This window comes from Cyanistes caeruleus, chromosome 8, assembly GCF_971803275.1.
Source record: "Cyanistes caeruleus chromosome 8, bCyaCae1.hap1.1, whole genome shotgun sequence".
Taxonomy (NCBI): Eukaryota; Metazoa; Chordata; class Aves; order Passeriformes; family Paridae; genus Cyanistes; species Cyanistes caeruleus.
In genome coordinates, this window is record NC_141708.1 from 6732643 (window position 1) to 6753300 (window position 20658).

Below are 20658 nucleotides of genomic sequence, written 5' to 3' on the forward strand. Positions count from 1 at the left end.
TGGGCAGTTGGGGTCATCTGCCCTGGCTGTGTCCCCTCCCAGCTCCTTGTGCACCCCCAGCTCACTCACTGTGGGTATGGTGAGGAGCAGAAAAGGCCTTGACTCCATGCAAGCACTGCTCTGAATAATGAAAATATCTTTCTATTTTCAATGCTGTTTTCAGCACAAATCCGAAACACAGCCCCATACGAGCTACTGTGAAGAAAATTAACTCTTCCAGCCAAAACCAGCATAAGTGAACAGTTTATTATTAGTGTATGCTGGTGGAGAGATAAACCCTGCACCTGAAGTGCTCTGGAAACCTCATGGAGAAGAAGCACTGTGCTCTCAAAGTTGACATTGAGCTGATTTTTTTCATGCCCTCTGTATCTTGGACAAATAGAAATGAAATGTCAAACTTCTGAGCAGTTTGTTGGGGTTCCTTTCACTTCTGAGGCTCATGCAGGCTTTTGCTCAAAATGCACAAGAAGAAAGGTTTCCCAAGTGTTTATGGTTATCTGTAAAACAGTTTGCAGTTAAGAAGTTGAAAGGCTGGATTCAAAGGAACTATGATTCAGATGAATTAAAACAATTCAGTGAATCTCTAATGTGCATTGTTCATCTTTCCATTGACTTTCCTTCCTCAATGCTTCTACCATCCTACAGCTGTTTGTGCTTTTAAGTTACTATTGCACAACAAAATGTGTGTATTTAACTTGTTTTTCCTCAAAATACCTGCATCCCATACCTGGTCTAGCACACAGCTGACTTTACACTCTGGGACTGAATCTTCCTATGTTGATAGATAAAAGGTGGCTGTCAACTTGGAAAATCACTGTCACTCTTAGCAGGTGTCTGTACTTCTTACGAGGTTGCATGCAATGGGTTTGGTTATCTTGATGGCATGAGCTCCCAAAGACCTCTTCCTCAGAAGTATTTGTGACCTTTTGTGTTAATTTGTGAGGACTTTTGCATTAACATATTACACCTGTGAGTGGATAGTGCAAAACCAGCACTGGAGAAGCAACTCTGTGCTTGCTCTGTGCTTTACTGAGGCTAGTTCAACTGCAGCTGGTATCTGAAGACAATTAATGTGCAGTCTAGCTGACTGAACTGGATTTAATAATTAAAGAGACATAAGTAGTTAGTACTTGAATTCTCCTGAGCTCGGATGTTACTGCTTTTGAAGCATGATGTAATGCTAGTATGTTTCATCAAGCCTTTTCCTGGGAAGAGGCTTGGGGAATGGTAACAGATGGATGCACTGGGAAACGCTTTGGTCTCTTTCTCTTCCCCCCCATCTCTTTTCATTCAGGCAATTAGTCTGTGGGGGGAAAAAAGTGAAAATGTTTCCTCCTTTTTCATGTGGTGTATGATCTACTTCTGAATCTATTAGATGATGTCTAAATGCTGTAAGGCTGTGAGCATTATAGAATGTATCACTGTGCTTCTACCATGGCAAAAATAAAACTGCAGGAAATGAAGAAATAAATAACAGTAGAGATTTTTTCCTCTGAATTTTGTGCAGTTATGCCTCATAAGTGAAGAATGAGTGCTGTAGTTGAAGAAACTACTGTATTTTTGTACAGAACAGGGTGGTAAAATAAATAATGGTCTGTTTTTAAGGATGTCACATTGTTGGTAGGAGTACAGTCTGCTCACACTCAAAAGTACATGTTCCAAACACCTCTGTGGTGAGAAGCAAATGATGGACAAAACATAGGCTTAACACATCTACTCCAGTTCTCCCGTTCTGACTGAGTTAGACCTCTTCTTTGGAGCCACAAAACTTACTAATGCTGCAGCTTGTAGTTCTTTAGAAACTGCCCCTTCAGAAGCTGTCTGGCAATTAGCCAGGGAACTAAAATCAACTGAATTGTATCTTTACTGGTCAGAAATATTATTAATCATCTATGAGTGACTCCTGGCTGTCCATATTATGCATATGTCTTTTTTCATGGTCACACTGCTCACTTAACACAACTAGATTAGACTTTGACTCCACTAAAGGGGATTATATATATATATATATATATATATATATATATAAAATTATTATTTCCTGTTTGGCCATTGAACTAAAGACCATACCAGGAGCTGTATTTTAACCCTAACTTTAAAGCCACTTAGTGCCCTGTCAAGCCATAATTAGACATGATCACTGTGTCCTCCCCATCACATAAAATCCTTCAAACAGCCTGTTCTTTTGGGGAGATAGAAATACCTTGATCCTACCTCTCTTGGGACTTACTTGAGATCTGAGCACAAGCAGTAAGGCTTTGGGGTACACATAATGCAAAAGGCATCAGCTCCTGTAAACTGTGACAAATGTGAATGGGTTACCCCTCTGTGACTCACTGATTCCTCACTAGGTTGTGGAGGGAATGGGGCAGTGCTGCTGAGGATGGAAAAAAGGACCAGCTGCTCAGTTGAGTGATCTTCTCTTCTATTTGACACTTTCCAAGTTTGACTCTGCCTTGCTACTTAGCTTTTGTTATTTTATTTATAATGGACAGAGTCCCACTGATTTTTATTTTACTTTATGCAAGCGTTGATAACCTTACTAGAACAACCTCTGCTGTACTGGGACATTTTTCTCCCTTCAAGCTGTAACTAAGACAAAAAGGTTATTGCTCACAGCAAATCCCAAAGGACATGTAGATGGAAGTGTAGGCACACATGGATATTAAAGAACTTCCTTTGTCACTGTTTTGCTCCTGGGAGGAGGGTTGGTTGGAAAGCATCCAGTTTTATCCTGAACCTTACTTGAACACGGGTTGGTGTTCCCAGGGATTTGACACTAACGGAGTTGCTTTCTAACTTTTTTAATGAGGAAGAATTCCTTTTTCAGCCCTGCTGTAAACAAAAAACAGCTGCAGTGAACGCTCTGTCGGGTAAGGGGCTGGAGCAAGGGGCTGAGAATGAGGTACGGCCTCACTGAGGTCAAGGGAAAAACTTCTATTATTTTCACCCCCTTCTTTCCACCTCCCCAGTTCTTGTGAAAACTCTGCCGATGGAAAGTGGCCAGCTCCCAGATTTTCTGTACTTTGCAGCTTCTCTTCCTAAACTGAGGGAGAGGAAGATACGTAACTGGTTGGCACAACGAGTGATTTTAAAAATTAGACTGATTAGACTGTAAGCAAACTGCTTTTCTTTGTGATCTGCCTTCAGCTGCAGGCGTGGTTTTCAGTAGATTCCTGCACTATCGACTTGTGTTTCCAGCATTGATTGGGATGCTCTGCAGATAATTGTCTAGCAGGTGGCAAAGTCGGAACTAATCCATCAATTGGTTAAATTCCACCTAGTCCAAATAATCTTGTTAGTAACTGTTTTGCCCTTTCAGCAGTCACTTTAATTAATATTCGGGGTTGTGCAGACGGGTTTCCGCCCTGCTGAAACAGGAATTGATTTTTTTAAATTTTAAGTTACAATTAATTTGCAAGGGTCTTTTTTGTCCTGTATTGAACAGTGCAGCCTCTCAAAAACTTGGCATCAGTACCACCAGCTTGCTTGACACAACTGTCCTGTCTGGTTTTATCCTTTCCATTTAGTGTTGGCATTTAGAGAAATTGTGTAAGTAACTTCTGAGATGGATGGGACTCCCCGTTAGAATTTGGTTCCCAGGTGTCTGATTGCAGCATTACCTTATAATCAATTTTTTTTTTCTGTGATGTTGAAGACACTTTCGTATTTGTGAGCAGGAATATATCACAAAAGCAATTTATAAAGCTAATTGAAAATGCAGGACTTGATGTGTAAGCTTCTGAATGAAAAGGTTTTCATCCAGCTCTTCAAAAGGATTTTTATCATTTTGTTGCAGAAGAACATGAAACAAAATGAATATGAATTTTCTACACTTGGTGAAGTATCTGCTCTAGTTGAAGGAATCAAGTTGCTTTACTTGATTTCTTCTTGTTTTGGCAACTTTCTGCTCCCTCAGGCTGGAACAACTCTGGTTGGATTTAGTGGCAGAAACTTGGTGAATAAAAATCTGGAACTGATCACCTTAAACTATTTTTCAGATTCCGAAAAAAAAGTAAAAAAAATCCAGGTTTTCAATTTGCTTTGAAAGTTCACAGTGGGTAAACTGTGTTGTTTGCTGAAGCTGGCTTCTGGAGAGAGGTTGTTTTCTGTCAGGGTTAAATAACTTCTGTGAGTGACTTAACAGGAACACAGAAAACTTAGAGACAATATTGAGTTGTTTTGCAGTGATTTAGAGGCCTTTCTCAATTGTAATGTTCAAAGATGCTGTTTATTTTAAGAATATGAGGTGTTACATGAATGAGTTGCAATACAAAGGCAAACCTTTATGGTTTGTTGTGGGTAGCTTTAATTCTAAAATTCTCTTGCCCTTGAATTGTTTTTTGCCACACTACTAATGTAAGGTTAAGATAAGCATGAATTGGTTTGACTGGCAGAATTTGGGGACAGAGAGCTGATGTCCAGTGCACATTTGACTTTGCAGTGCCAGCAATTTGTTCCTGTTTGCTTTATAACAAAGTGCAGCACCAGCGCCTACGTTCATCATTTCCTCTCCATCAAATGCTTCCAGTCCTTTGCTGCCTGCCCCCATGGCACAGCTTTGCCCAGTGGAGTGTTCACTGCAGGTTTTATTGGTGTTAGGGCCGCATCAATTGACTCCTCCTGGCATGCAGGGTCAGACAGGCTGCCAGGGGAGGTAAAAGTTCAGCATGGTCAGTGCTTTTCTCTGTCTGTCTGCACAGCTGCGCTGGGAGCTGCTTGCTGGGAAGGCTCAGCTGAAGTGTCTCTGTAAAGAATGCTTGCCACAGGCATCAGCTCATATTTAATATCTAGTTGTATTAAAAGAAATAAATCACAGAGCATTGCAGTGGTGCCAGAGGGGAGGAAAGCATATCTTGTATCCATAATTCTGGTTTGCCAATAAACAGGATGGGAATCTGAAAAGGTGTCATGGCACTTTTGTATTTCTAATACTTTATTCTTAAAATATCCCCTTGCTTTTGCTGAGCTCTGCAACAGTGTTTTTGCAGTCTGAGGGAGTACCTGCATTCTCAGGCTGTTCTCTGTTCTGCTGCCAGAAGTGGCTCTGCTGACCTGTGCACACTCTCGTGAAACCTCAGCATGACCCAGTCCCTGTTTCTGCTCTGAGAGCAGGCACAGCTGAGTTTGTCGAGTGGAAGCCCGTGTTGCCTGGGGGCAAACCTCTACCTGAAAGAGATGTCAAGGTGCAGAATAAATTCACTAGAATTTTTTTTTATGTTGGGAAGCAGTCTTTTTTATTTTCCTAGCTCCTAAACAGTCTAGGAGGAACATATCTCTTAGGGAAACTGCATATGCTGACAGCTTCTGCACCTCTTAAGTGAAGGCTAGAGATGTGTGTGACATTTTAATCAATGTCAGGTCTCTAGACCTTTTGATTTTTCCTGCCCCCCACAATGTATTCATTTGCCACATGAAAAATATAACTTGGGAAGAGGAAGGAACACAAAGATCAGAACTAAAAGGCTGAATTTGTCCTAAAAAGCCTTTTCCCAGGGCAAGTGCCCACACTGATTACACAGACATGGACTGAAATTCGTTTCCTGAAGAAATGAATTTCCATCATTCACATATCCAGCTAACCCTCCAGTAAGTGGCTTTATGCCAAGGCTTGCAGATGTGTTTGAGGAGATAGCCTGTGAATTCATAGATATTTTATCTTCCACCTAGAGTTCTTTTAGTCTTTGCAGAGCTCCCAAAATGGGGCTCAGATTGTTCCCATTTCCAGGAAAGAGAATTGAGATGTTTAAATTCTGAATGCTGCCAACATGTGGGTAATTGAGGTGTAGCAGTGGGTGGTTCTGAGCAAACACCTGGTTCCTTTCAGTGTGAGCTTAGCTCTTGTGAATTTTGCTCTCAAACTTCCTTTCCCATTCCTTCTCAGCTTCTTCCTCATTATTCCTACCACATTAACATGATGTTAATATCTCATTTTCTTTCCAATAGCCATTTTGGTATTAGACTGTGCCTGCCTGACTGTTGTTTTTGTCGGGGTTGGGCTTGTTTTGACAGATGTTTATTGAACAAAACAAGATGAAAAGGCAGAGTCAGTTGCTTCTGCAAAGTTCTGCTCCTGATCAACAGCTTTTGAAGGCTTTGGATGACAATGCTAAGCTAACCCACACATTAGAAGAAGAGAGGCTTCAACACCAGCAAAAGGTAAAAGAGAATTTCTTTTCATCTCATGTGAAAATCTTTGAAAACCTCCTGAACTTAAGGAGTGCTGTGTCTTAATTGCATTCAGAATTTTTTGAGATCATATCCCCTGGAAGAGCTTTTAAGAACTAAATTTCAGAGAAGGTTGTGATTCCCTTCTTCTGAGTCACTGTTCAGATATGAGCACAGAACTCAAAGGCTCCTGAGCCTGAAGGCTCTGGTTTAGGCAGGTATTTTATTCTGGGTACCAGTAAGTGCAGTTACAAGCAGTGAGTCAGGTTCTGTTAAGTGAAGAGATGACAAGAGAATGTTTTGGACATTGAGTAATACAAAGGGTGTCTTGGGGGTATAAGGAAAGAACATGAGGTGAGAGGTAGGCAGTGCACATTAATGATCTGGGTCTTGCTGAACAAATGGATGGAGGCAAGCCAGACATACTGGAGGAGGGAAGTGAATCTGCAAAGAGAGGACCTAAACTGATAGGATATAAACAAATATATTCTCTAAAGCTGGACTAGATCACTCTCTTTATTGGGAGAAATTGCCATTGCTTCCAAGGAAAGCTTTGAAAATGAGCTTTGCTTTAGCTCTGAGGCCTGTTCCTAAAACTCTGTTAGTTGAGTAATCCTAGGGATAGGTAAACAATTCCTGTCCTTTCATCAATGCAGCAATGCTGAGACTGTGCAATCTCAAATGCTCTGAATGATTATTTTGGAAGAATAATTGCCAGTTCAAAGAAAACCTCTGCATCTTTGGCTACTTAAAAGTCTAGAGCAAAAGGTATGTGTTTAGGGTGCTATGAAGTTACTGCTGCTCTGCATCTGAATGCTGCCTCTGAATCAGATATTCCATAATTCCCCCACTGGCATCTGCATGAGTTGAGGCAAGGGAGTTTAAATAATGAGCCTGTCAGTGGAAGCAGTAAGAGAAAAAAAAATGTCAATGTTCTTGTGCTTCAAACGAGGAAATGTTCTGAAATTAAATTCTAATTATGTGATAAAAACGGTATAAAAAAAAAGGGAACAACCTAAAGCTTAAGTACTTTGGAGCTAAAGACATATTTTAAAGAAGAGATAAAGCAAGTTGGGGTCATAACAGAATATTCTGACATCTCTCAGAAGAATCTTTCCAGCTCTCATTCAAAAATTTTCCTTTTTCTGGGACTTGTGCTTCACTCCTGTATTATAAGATGATGTTTTCAGGCACAACCATACCTGGTGGATTATTTGCCAACAGGAGGGACAGAAAATGCTTTTTATTGTGATGAATCCTCTTGTTTGCCAACTGCAGATTAAAGAATTGGAAGAGCAGCTAGAGAATCAGTCACTGCATAAGGAGATTAGTCGTCTTAAACAGCAGCTAGAGCTTTTGGAAGAAGATAAGAAAGAAATGGAGCTGAAGTGTCAGCATGCAGAAGAAAAAGCTAGAGACCTAAAGCATTCGGGTAAAATTGTGTAATAACTTTCATTTTAGGGGTAAAGTGTGTGTTTATGTGGGCTGGTTGGTGCATATCTGTATTTGAGACTCCAGAAGCTTTTGGGTAGCTGTGATCCAGACCTTTGCTTCACTAGACAAAGTACAGCAACTGCCTTCAGCTGCAGAACAACTGCGTCCAAAATGTGTGAAGGAATAACCTTGTAAAACTTCTGTAAGGAATAAAAATCCTGTTGTTAGGTTGCCCTGAGTCTTACACATGGATAAATATATGGGAATGGATATCTGTGTGAAAGACAGAAAAGATGATACCTGGACTTTACAGTCACTCAGTTGATTTTTAATTTTTTTACCTTTTAGAATTTAAAAGCAAGTTTAAAATACTTTAATTTTAATTTGAATCTGTCATTGCAAGAACAAAGAACCATATCCACTTTGGAAATCATATTCTTACCTCTGCTGTAACTTACTGTACATAGAACAATTGCTAAGAATTCTTGTAACTAAAAGAAATTCAAGACTTTTTTTTCTCTGTTTCTGCCCTTCCCCAGTTATATTTGACAGCATTTCAAGTGCAGAAAAGCAATTTCTAGATTTTAGGTCTGACATGAAAACAGGAGAGAAAAAAAATCCATTCTGTCACAACCCAATTTCAACCATTTTTATGGGGAAAGCCCACTCCATCAGTAAGACAGAGACAGTCTGGAGGTTGAAATTGTCCATTTCTTTCATCTCTTGTTAGTTCATTCTCAAATACAACCTCAGATAGACCACTGCAGAAATGGGATCAAGTTTTCCCTGCTCTATCATTTCATATGAAGAATCCTGTGTGAAGGAGAGTTTCAGTAGTAACTTAGGTTGGAGGTTGCTGTTCTAATGTGAATCCAGTGCATTGTTCTTGGTAGAAAATGTCAAAAAATGGACTTCTGGCAGTTGTGTGGTGCAGGTTTTTTTGTTCTTTAGTTAATTAATAGAGTTTTTTCCTTAAACCATCAAAGTTGGTTTTCAGAGGAGATGAGAGAGTCCAGGAGCTCACTGTGGTTTGTTTCATTGCTCCTGTGCAGTTGATGAACTTCAGAAGCGAATCCAGCAGTCTGAAAACCCTGCCCCGCCGCCTCCGCCGCCTCCGCCGCCGCCTCTCCCTCCTCCTCCTCCTCCCAACCCCATCCGGTGAGTGCTCCCACCCCGGGCACAGCAGTGCTGCTCTGCAGGAGCAGAACTCCTCACATCAGCTGGGACCCAAGCAGGAAGAGTGTCTTTAAAGGAAGAAAGGCTTTCTCCACCTGTCTGGGGCTCCTGAGCAGCAGGACACGCTCAGTGCCCCACCTGCCCCCAGACTTAACACCCTGACCAACTCTGTTCAGTGCCTGCCTTGCCGAGCCTGACAGATTGTCTAGACTGTGCCTTTGGAGGAGGAGGGATACCTGTCTCCTCTAAATTTAGGAGATTATTTTTTTTCTATTCACCTGATAGCAGTAATTATAGACTTGTGAAATGCTTTCTTTTGCCAAGAAAACTCCTTTGAACCAAAGGATATGTTAGATTATTGTGTGTCCCTTCATGTCAGATACTGATGATGATGAAAATGCAGACTCCATTGAGTTCCCACAATTATTTTCATAAGTTAAAAAGGACAAAAAAAAAAAAAGAAAATCACCACCCAGTCATCAAGCAGTTTTGGGCAAAATTACCAAAATTTGGCTTGATTTCTGCAAAGGACTATAGAAGAGAATGACTTGTCTATGCTGCTGTATCATGCATTAGACCCAGATGAATCACCTAAACACTAAAGGGTGCTTTGTTAATTTTTAAAACTCAGGTAATCTTTTCATGCTGTCTGCTTGGTTTTAAAAATAAATTGACTTTGATGACAGTTTGCAGCCTTCTGTAATAGAAATGACATCCAGGAGTCTTGTTAACTACTGTGTTAAACATACGAATAGATGTCATTGTTGGGGAGAATTCATCCCTTTGTGCATCTTGTATTGTTTTTAGAAACCAAACATGTTCAGAAAGATTGTCTTTGGCCTTCTGATTCTTTTATGTCCATTAACTCATTTTGCCTGCTTGCTCCTTGCTCACTGGTGGATAGCATGAATTAACTGTGTAGGAGTGCTGTGGGATTTTCTGGTTTAAATTTGTGCACTTTACTGTTTGGAATAGGTGAAACTATTAATTTTAAGTCCTGTAGCAAAATCAGACTATTTCCTCATGCACTGTGATGTGTATGTGGATAGAAATTGTTTTAGGATGTGGGCACTGGATGCTGCATTTTTCTGGGACAGAGTTTTGACCTTCTAGGCAGGGATGTCACTGTGCTGTGTAAGGAAGGATGATCAGTAGGGACTGACTGGCCTTGCTGACACATCAGAAGTGCAGAGGAGCTTGTACTTGTTCTTGAAGATGAATCATTTGCTGGTGTGGACTTTTATCTTGTGAATATAGTGAGGGGATAATTATTTGACACTGTAAGAAGATTGCAAACTTGGAAATGGTGAGGAGATACTGATCACCATATTTAAGTGTCCTCTGGAGAACAATACTTCAACATCTACAGGCTCTTCTTTCTGTTTATTATGCTGAAACAGCTTCTGTTTGTCATGTGTCACAATGAGACACTGGCTTTTAATATTCAAATCTGGAGTGTTTTGATTTGTGCCTAATGTCTGTTAAAAAGAAATAAATTTCTCTGGTGCATTTTGATGGGAAGCATTGTGGGGGGTAATTCAGTGCATCTGCATTCAAGAACCATTAAATGAGTCTTCTGTAAGTGGCTGTATAATCAGGTATAAGCAGGCTGGTGATGTGTTATGTTCAGGCTCATTCTGACAGTGGGTGACCCAGGACAAATGACAATCTGCAGTTTCATTTCCCCCCAAGGTCTCTCATGTCAATGATTCGCAAGAGGTCTCACTCCAACACCAACGTGAGCAAGAAGGAGAAACCTCCTCAGCAGGATTCAGGTACAGCTCATCCCTTCTCAAGCCATGGGCCTTATCCACTGGTACTGCAGGAAAAGCTGCTGGAAAGGAGCTGGGGCTAAAGATGGTGGTGCAGATTCCTTTGATTGTCAGCATAAACTCCAGCTGTCCATGTCCCAGCACATTCCTCTGCCCTGCAGCCCAGTAATGGGATTACAGCCCAGGAATATGTGCACCAAGATGAGAAGTGGTGTCTTTGGCATTCCTGTGAGGGGTGGCTGAGGACTCTGTGCTTGTCTGGTTTGGAGGAAAGAAGGCTGAGGAGAGGATTTATTGATCTCTACATCAGAGGATGAGGAGAGGATGGTGCTGAGCTCTTCACCCTGGGATCCAGTGATAGAACACATGGGAATGTTTAAAACTGCATCAAGGAATGCTTAGACTGGACACAAGGAAGAATTTATTTATGGTGAGAATGGTCAGACACTAGAACAGGCTTCCCAGAGAGGTGGTTGATGCCCCAAGCTTGTAAGTTTTTAGGCCCTTAAGAATATGCTGTAACCCTGGTCAGGTTGTCAGACCAGATGGTCACTGCAGGGCCCTTCCAGCTGAAACATTCTGTTGTATTCTACTGCAGACTTCCTTGAGATCCCAAGTAAATTTGTGTGGCCCTCATAGCCATCTCTGCCTCCACTGAGCTGGTCATCAGCATCCAATTTACTTTTTCCAAAAGGATTTGAGTATAAACAGTCTTTGAGGCTGCAGGTCAAAAACTTCAAGGGAAGACCTAGCACTTTCTGTAACTGGAGAAAAGTTATCTTCTTGCTTGAGCTGCAGCATGTGCAGGGCTTTGTGCTTCCACAGGTTACTTGGAAGAGGCAGAAGACCAAACCTATGAGCATTAAACAGAGAGCAGGTGATATTCAGCATAATACAGGGAAATTTATGAACTTCCACACATAATTTCTTCTGTCCAGAGCCTCTCCACAGAGCTTGTTTGTTAAATACTTCAGTTTTCATCCCTCAATTCATATCTTGTGAAATTACCACTCAGAGTTGACTGTAATTCTAATCCTTTAATAACACTGAAAACCTAAAACAAAACAGGTCTTGCACTAAGGTGGCTCTGCATGCAGAGTAAGAGCTGAAATTGCATTTTATTGTTGTTAATGGAAGCTGGAAACTTAGTAGGTTGAGAACAGGAGTTAAGTACGGATTTACAAATGCTGTGAGTGCCTGAAGAGTCAGAGCTAGTTAGACAGGCATTGCCAGTTAAATAACCAAGGGTTTTCTTGCTGTTTCTCTCTTCCTTCTGAAACAGCAGGAGTTTGTTTGTAGTGAATTGCTTAACTCATTTGCTGCCACTTAAACAAAGAAGGGAACCTGGCTGAAATTATAGGATATAACTGTTAAAAACCCCCTGCTGTTAGCAGACTAATGGTATGTAAGTCAGGCTGGATTGTTGCATGGAACCAACAGGCAGGAAGTGGGGGAAAAGAAAGTACATTACTCCTCCCATTTTCAGGTGAGGAAATGAAGAATGGAGTGACTTGGGCAGGTCCCTGGGGGAATTTCTGGGAACTGGTCACCAGTCTGAGAGAAACAAGGCTGTTGGTCTGGATGGGAGAGTTAGGGAGATGACCTTGTACTGAGATCTCTGATGAAGAGTCAGTCTTACCTTTCAGTAGAAGTCAAATTATAGTGCCTTGATTTGTCAGGGTTCCTTACCTTGAAGCATCCTAGATGTTTTGATTATGCCTTTTTGTTGAGACTGTCACAAACAGTGATTGCAGGAAATACTATGAAATTCACTCCAAGTTCTCTACTCCCCAGTCTTTCATTACTTATTAGTAAACGAACAGTTCTGACCTTTCTTCAATTACATATAAACTGCTTTTCCTCTTAATAGTTGAGCTGTTCTTAAAATAAAAAAGGGAGAAAGTTCTTTCTTGATCTAGTTATTATATCAAACTTGAGGCTTGTTTTGACCCCTGTTAAGGACTTAGAATGAGTGGTTTCTATCCCATACCACCAATTAAGCTTTTATATTTGAAACAGCCTGTTTGTGAAATTAAAGCCTGACATTAAATCGGCTTAGAATACAGAAACCACATTTCTATGAATCATCAATAGTACCCTGACAAGTGAGAGAGCAGAAGTCTTTTTAAAATTCCTGTTACATAAGGTACAAGGTTGCAGCTTTGAATAGCGTCAACCCTATTTTTCCAAGTATTTGCTTTAAGTGCTCTTCCCCCCTTCCCCTTTCTGGAATGTTAAGGGTCTTTTCTTTTGTTATCCAGAATGCTGATAAGTTAACAGGTATTATTTAGGTTCATCACGGAGTTTCCCATGTCATCTGAATATTTTGCAGTCCTGATACCAAATCTCTTGAAAAAGTAGCCATTTCCTTTCATGGTATTTCAGTTTTTGCCTTTAACTTGATGCAGTGTTTTTTGAAGGGCTGGGTTTAGTTCAGGCTGAGGTGTTGGTGTGTTTTTCCAGCCAGGTCCTCAAACCCATGTGAAATGGGAGAGTGGTTGGGAGTCACTGTCATGGGGCATTATCAGCTCCTCCCGTGTCAGTGGAGCTGTGGAAATTTCTGCTGAGCCACAGTCAGGGCAGAGCTGTGTTCTTTCAGACCCTGGTGCTTCAGCCTAGAGCACTGAGCTTTTGCAATCCCCAAACTGTTCCAGCAGCTTTGCATTTTTCAGGATGTGGGCTCTGCTGTTGTCCAAACTTCTGCAGTTGGGTATTTGCAAAGTCAGGATCCTCAGTGTAGAATGGCATTTTATGCTTGAGGAGTTTGGACAGCTGAGCTGATGGCAAAGATCCCTGTATCCAGAACAAGAACATGGATTTTACTTTGTGCCATTTCTCTGCAGTTCCTTTCTGAAGTGTGGTCTGCTCTTTGCCTTCTTTAGCAGGTGAAGAAGTTACGGATCTGAAGAGACAAGCTGTGGAAGAGATGATGGACAGGATTAAAAAGGGAGTTCACCTGAGACCAGTCAACCAGTCAAGCAGGCCTAAAACAAAGGTTTGGAATAAGTAGCAGACTAATATTTTAGCTAAGTACAGTAATTTACACTGAAAATAAACTTTTCTGTTACATACTCAGAAGAATACATTTTCCTCCCCTCATTTACTTTGCTTGATTTTGGATAAAATGAATTAGAGCAGCATATACCTGAAGAACAGAAAAAAAAATGAAGGCAGCAGTAAGTAAAGGCCAGTTTCTTTGACACAGAAAAGAAGCTTGTAAACAAATAGCTACTAAGAAGCAGAAATCACAGAATACCTGAAGTGGTTAAAGGAGATGATCAACAAGTAGACTGCATTAGCACTTTCTTTTCTACAACACTTACACCTGAGTGTGGCTTCTGTAGAATATTGCTTACCTCTTTCACAAAAGCATAATCTTTATGTGAAGTCTGTGATTCAGACACAAGAGCTGAGGCTCTTCTCTTCATCTGAGTAAGGAAATGGATGGAATGTTAGCCCTGTGTCCAGGGGAGGAGGGTTCAGAGCAATGTCACACACCCAAAGGCCTGGGTCCCTGTGTGAGGTCTGTCTGCAGCTGCAGAGTCTGTCCTGGGCCATTTCGTGTGGCTTTTAACATTTGTGTGTTGTGTTTGTTAACAGCCAGAAATACCAAAGCCTTCTGAAAGTGCAATGAAAGAACTAAAAGGGATTCTGGTAAGAGAACTTTCATATTATATTTAATTTTCTTCTCATTGAGCTGTCAGGGCCTTCTGTGCAAACTGTGAAATTTCTGCATTTTGGTTTGAAGCCATAGGGCAGTTTTGGGAAAAAAGAACCCCAATTCCACCTTTGACTTTGGTTTGACTTAAGGATTGGTTTTGGTCGTGCTAGGAGAATTAGGTTTTGTGCTCTGTACTGGGTTTGTGTGTTTTGCCACTAGAGGAGAGAGGATTTTGTGGTCTGTGTCTGCCACAGATTCTTTGGAAACTTTCCAAATACTCCCAGTGGGGATGCTTAGGGATGGAGAGGCAGCTGAGTAGCTGTATCTAGTCCAAAGTAAAGCCTCTGGACTGCACATATAATTGGTGTAGAGTTTTCCTCATCAACTGGTCTCTTTCCTGTGCCACCACATTTCTTGTTAGCATATGTGAAGTTTAAATAAAGCAATAGCTCTGGTCTGTCTGGGTTTATGTGTAGAAAAAGTGGATTTTGAAGCTGTCCACATAACCCCTTATCACCAAATAAAACCATTAGGCATGTTTGGTCCAGCTGAGAGCAGTGTGCTAGGTTTGTTGTGTCCTTTACTCATATGTAGCATTTGTTGTTTTTAACTAGTTGCTTCTTTTGCACAAGAGCTAAATTGTATCAGTCAGGAGGAGCTGTAGTTCTTGCTCCCTGACTTCTGTAACCCTGAAGCTTTTGAAGTGCCACTTTGGCACGTCAGGTGGAATTCTGGCAGTATTGAAGCAAAATGCTTCACTTGCACTCTACAGAAGGTGAAGTTAATCATTCTCATCATCCAGTGGTTAAACAGCCCTTACAAAACACCATTCACTGGTGTTTTGGGGGATGCAAGACAGTACAGCAGTGTGGCCACAGCCTCTGCTGTGATTTAAAATCACCAGTGGGGCACCAGCACTGTGTTAAGGTTGCTGTTCTCCAGTCATGTGAAAGTAGGGGAAGAAGGGAAGAAATGGTCTAGAGAGTCACCAGACCCTAATGCTGAGCCCTAATTAGAGTGACACATAATTAAAAGGAATAAAACACAGCACTGAGGCTGTGCTTTAAGCAGAATTCCATAATTACAGGAATAGTGGGATGTGGTGTGCTGTTTGGACCAGTGAGGGTTGGACAGAGCTATCCTGCCCAGGGTCCTTTCGTTCTCTAATAGCTGTTTTATTTCTTCAGCACAGTGTCACTGACATCAGGGGAGACTTGATTGTGCACTTCAGAGGGAGCAGAGAGAGCCTGCAGGCACTGCACTTCTGTGTCAGGCTCGTTGCTTTTGAGCCTTTCAGGGTATTTGCAGTGCAAGACAAACTGTATAAAATGCAACTCCAGTCTATTCTTGAGAGCAGTGATTATGCACAGTCAGACAACAAACATGGGGGTGGAATGTGATGGAGTAAACATTTGTTGTTACTATGCTAATTATGCATTTTGTGTAGACCTCCATATAATTGTTGCAAACAAAACACATTTATGTTGTGCAAATTCCAGAGTTTGAGTGACTCCCTTTTTTAAGTTACTTTTTTACGTGTACATTTGTACAGATCTGGAGCATACTACTAAAGAATAACCTGCTTGGTTAAATTTAAAATAGTTTTGAAAGAATTTTTTTTAACTTCTAGGCAGGAGTGAAGAATTAAGAGCTTATTTGAAGGGGTCCTGAAAAATAACATAGCTTTTGCAACTTGTATGGTTATTTCCTTTTGTCCTTGGCTATTTCTGCTCAAAAGTTATGTACTTACCAACAAAAGATGTCAATAGAATGTTATTTATTGTCTGGAAAAATGCTGTATGAGTCTGACATGTTTTGGAAGGCTGAATAAACAAGATTTATGGGAAGACTCAGAGAGGAGGAAATAGTATATGGGTACCAAATTTCCATTTGCATTATAAACATTTTGGGTAAATTTTACCATCAGGTAGGTTCTGATCCAGCAGCTGATTGTTGTGAGTTGGGAAATGTGTGCAGTATGCATAAAATGTGTATTTAAATTCCTGTAGGCAAGTTTATGAGGTTTCAGGCTTTGCTTAAAGCCTCTTTTCCTCCCACTTAAAAAAAAATGCTCCTGGATTTGCAGTTTCACTGATACCACATGCTAGCCATGGCATAAGTCAATAATAACTTTTTTTTTTTGTTCTGTATGTATAAAAAACTGTTGCAGGCTGAGATCTAACTCTGTGCAAAAGAGAAACCTTGAAGTATATAGACACCAGGGTCAGGTTTATGGCAGGTCAGCTACATTACAGGATGTAATATGCTGCAGTTGTAGCTGATAAATAGTGACTTCTGCAGATACATGTATACGCCAGGATGCAGCAACACAGGACCATGCTAAAATACAAAACCCACTGGAGCAGTAGAAGATGGATCTTTGGTGTTTTTCTAACAGAGCTTAATTAAGTGCATGAGAACTCTAGCAGTTTCTTAAGATCCTTCAGATGTTAAGATGGAGGAAGTTGGCAGTTTCCTGCAAACATCAGGATTTGTTTATTAGTGGCAGGGCCAGGGCATCTCTCTTAAGCCTGATATCAACCCCCTAATGTGTAATAAGTGTGGTTTATCCCTTCATCATTAATCTGAGTAAGAGTGGGATGGTGAGCGGCTCCCAGATGCTCCTGCTGTGCCGATGGAAGGGCTTGGCACACTGCTCTAGAACTGCAGTGTGAAAGATGCTGAAGCTGTGCACATGAGCTGCTTGGCAAGGCATAATCTGTCCTCAGAGAGTTCCTCTTGCCTTTTTCTTGCTGTAGGAAACACTGAATAAATCCACCAGCTCCCGAAGCTTGAAGTCCCTTGAAACAGACAGTGGTGAAACAGAGCTGGAACGAGTCCTGCGGCGCCGGAAAGTGACCACTGACCAGGACAGTGGCAGTAAGTGCTGGGCTTCAGAAGAGTCCTCTTCCTCTCCCTGCATTGACTCTTGAAGCTTTACATTCCCTTCCAGACCACTGCCATTGCAGCCATTATGGAGAACTTCACCTTCTTCTCCAGTGACTCCCTTCCCTCTCTCACCTGTTGCTTTTCTTCCCATTTTCTCCAAGAGATGCTTCTGTCAGGATTTTCTGCACACACAGATTCCTCTTTCCAGCCTGGAGCTCAGATGTTATTGCTGGAGTTACTGCTTGAACCTACTGTGAAAATACTCTCAAAAGTAATGCTAGCCAGAGAAATGAGATCGAGGTCTGGTGATTTGAATTAACCTCCTCTGCAGACCAGGGGTCTGCAGTTTTTACGCTGTGCATTACTGTCATCTTCTTTAAGAAACTTCTGATATTCTGCTTGGCTACAAGCACAGTTTGTGCAAGTGTAGGTCCATGCCATCATTGATGCAGGTGTGGCTTATTTGAATGTCACTGTAGAGTTTCATCTTGGACTTTGCAGACAGTTCATTGACTCCTCATCAGTATTGAGACCAGGCTTTTCTGCAGACAGCCTGGGACAGCACCAAAGTTGTGCCTGGGTAGGGCTGTGTGGGCAGCAGGACTTACCACCCCAAAAGGCAGGAGAATCAACACAGCAAGTGCTGCTGTGGTACAAGAAAGGGAAAATCTTGGTGGGGAGAGCAGAAGCTGCAAATGCAGTATTTTGACATTCTCTTGCACTGGACGCTGTTCGTTAAAATTCCATTTTGATTTCTGCAGTTAGCTTGAGTTCTGCCCTGCTCTTGCAATCAGGATAACAGAAGCATTAAACTTTCTTTGGATTTTAGGTCCCACTGGAATCTTGGCCACATCAGAATCAAAGTCTCTGCCTGTGCTGGGTTCAGGAGCCAGTGCCCCACAGGCAGTGTTGAACAAGAAAGACGTGGAGACAGAATTTACTTCCAAAGTACCCAACTCAGGTCCTGTCCCCAGCCAGCCTAAGGGTGCTACGGGCTCCAAGCCTACTTTACAGTAAGTAGAATATAGATCTCTAGATATATTGTGGTACAAGATGTGTTTAGAAAGTGATTTAATATCAGTTTTGGTTAGCAAGATAATTGTACAGTCTGCAGCTGTTTACCACTGACTCCCCAAATAATTTGCTGTCTCATATGAAAGGAGAAATTAAATTCTCTGTAATAACGTTCTTCTAAAACCTGTGAACATTCTTCAAGAAAACATTCATCTTCTCTGTCAAAAAAAAGCCCTCAAGAGATTCTGGAAGATTAACACAGTTGTTTGTTTTTTTTTTTTTTTCCATGTCCTGAAGAAGAATGGTAGTTGTATTATTAACTCTTGATTAAAAGTAGTTCTGGCAAACACTTTAAAAAATAATGTCATGTGAATCATCTTGGTCTATATGCTGGTGTGCAGGGCAGTTTCTGTTGAAGCTAAACAAGTCCTAACTATTACTCTTATTGTTGGTAAAAAGTTTGAATTACCTTGAAATCTCAAGTTTAAAAAACCCAAAAACATAGTGCTGCATTTGCACAGATGGGCAGCAGGATCTTCCATGACAGCAAATTGAAGACTTGAAGCCAGCATCAGAGTTAAATCTACTTCAGCAATATTTATTTCAGATTCCCTGGATGATTGGTTTGTTCTCTGACAGTACCAGGCTCCTTTTGGAATTGGGCTGTGCTCTTGCTTTGGTTGCCTTGCCAAGTTGCTTGTCAGTTTGTCATTTCAAGTAAAGGAGAGAGATGAGACAAATCAGACTGGAAAAATATTGTAGTTATGGCTAATTTAACTTCTGATTTCCTGCTCTGTCAGTTAGAAAATACCACCAGTACCAATTCTAACAAGTCTCCATTGCTTTGTTCAGAGGAGGAAGTCATGACAAATGAGCTGAGTATTCAGTTTGCATCTATTTTTATGAACTGATACTTCACTCTTATGCAGGTGCTTTCATCATTTTTTTTTTGAGTGGATAAAGAGCCCAATTTCCTTTTGTGCTCTGCAGTTGTATTTAATTCCCACAGAGAATTAAAAGCAGAATGCCATTTTCAATCATATGTATTTTCCCCTTTTATTTCATTTAAGTATCCTTAGAAGAAAAATGATCTTCATTTTAATTTAATCAGAAAGATGAAGATATTTTCAACAGTTGTTTTGACATGAATAATGCCATTGCATTTTCTGGAACGCCTACCCAGACAAAAAGGTGAGGTTGTTCCTGAAAATTGTGTTTGTAGTTTATGGAGTTCTACAATTTTGAACAAACCAGAAAATACAAGCAACTCCTGCCACCTTTTGTGTATCTTCATGCCACTGAACTAAGTGGAAATTGCATTTACAAGAAAGGAAATGAAATAATTGCAGGCCCCAAGGTCTCGCAGAATGCGTGGTAAATTGACAGTGAAAAGGATCTTGTGTTGACAGTCACAGTTGTTACGTGCTATAAAAGCATATGTGAAGCTCAATTTATTTCTCAGCTTGCCTATTCAGTGACATCCCGAAAGACACATTTCACTTTAATTTATCTGTTTAAAGCATTAAAACAAATGTGGTGGGCCAGACTCCTTAGTGCTGCAGGGCTTCCTTGCACTGAGGCACTGGTGTAAACCTGCTTAATTGGGAGCACTCATCCTTAGGGATGGATTCCAGTGAGAGAGAAGGTGCTGGGGCTCTCCTGCTCTTGTGTGGCCAGGCTGGCAGGAGGAGCAGGGATAACCTGCAGGCCCCACACCACGTTACAGAGCAGCTGCTTTTCTTTTCTCCTGGCTCCTGTTTGCAGCAGAAGTTGGTAGAAGCAGCCTCCAGGCTGAGGTGTGAAAGCACTGTTGGGAACAGGGCTGCTTGGGAGCAGAGGGGAGTTCATCTGGCCAGCAGGTCTGACAACTTGGCTCTGTAATTAGGCAGTTTTCTGTGCTTCCCTGGAATCAGCTTAGTTTGGATCAGCAGAGCACTTCTGAAGCAAATCCCACTATTGTTGTCTGCATTAGCTATGCTTTGATTTGTATTCTGGAGTGCATCCTGGATCCCTGGATTCATTGCATGAATGAAGCTAAATCAGGGCATGTGATCCAGCTTTTTTGGATGTTCTGGGGGAGCCCCCCCAGAGCTGGTTCAGTGCATCACCCTGAACCATGTGCTCTGCAGCAGGGGCTGCTTCCCTCCACACTGCTCCTGTTTGCACCACTCCATTCCCTAAAGGAGCCTGTGCTAACTGAGCCAACAGTGCCCTGCCTGGACTGGATACCCTGCCTGAGAAATCCTCCTTATTCCCACCTGATGTTAAAGGATGCAGCTCTCTCATCATTTGCAATTCCTTGAAATCTAACCAAGCTGTGACTTCTTAATCTGTTTGCAGCAGCCAAGCAAACCTTTCACATCCCAGGGGAGGACTGCATGTCTCATAATTGCCAGGTGTCTCTTGTAGGGCATGATTTATTCTTTTACCTTCACCTGGATTTTAATGTACAGCTTGCTATAACAAACCTGAGTTTAGAACTCCTAGGTGAGGTGTTATTTCAGTGCAAGAGGTTCTTGTGTGTCTGAAGCCATTAAGGAGATG

At 41.4% G+C, this 20658-nt stretch overlaps 1 protein-coding gene across 2 annotated transcripts in view; it reads left to right on the top strand.

Annotated features, from left to right (window-relative positions):
- The window catches only part of SHTN1 (shootin 1), a 54086-nt gene that overhangs the window by 27612 nt on the left and 5816 nt on the right, over window positions 1–20658 (top strand). For both annotated transcript variants that reach the window (XM_086900665.1, XM_023929934.2), the window contains 8 exons: window positions 6013–6159; window positions 7447–7600; window positions 8655–8760; window positions 10471–10553; window positions 13433–13545; window positions 14151–14204; window positions 16971–17091; window positions 17930–18113. In XM_086900665.1, the coding sequence (XP_086756791.1) occupies window positions 6013–6159; window positions 7447–7600; window positions 8655–8760; window positions 10471–10553; window positions 13433–13545; window positions 14151–14204; window positions 16971–17091; window positions 17930–18113 (962 nt within the window). The remainder of the gene's footprint in view (window positions 1–6012; window positions 6160–7446; window positions 7601–8654; window positions 8761–10470; window positions 10554–13432; window positions 13546–14150; window positions 14205–16970; window positions 17092–17929; window positions 18114–20658) is intronic.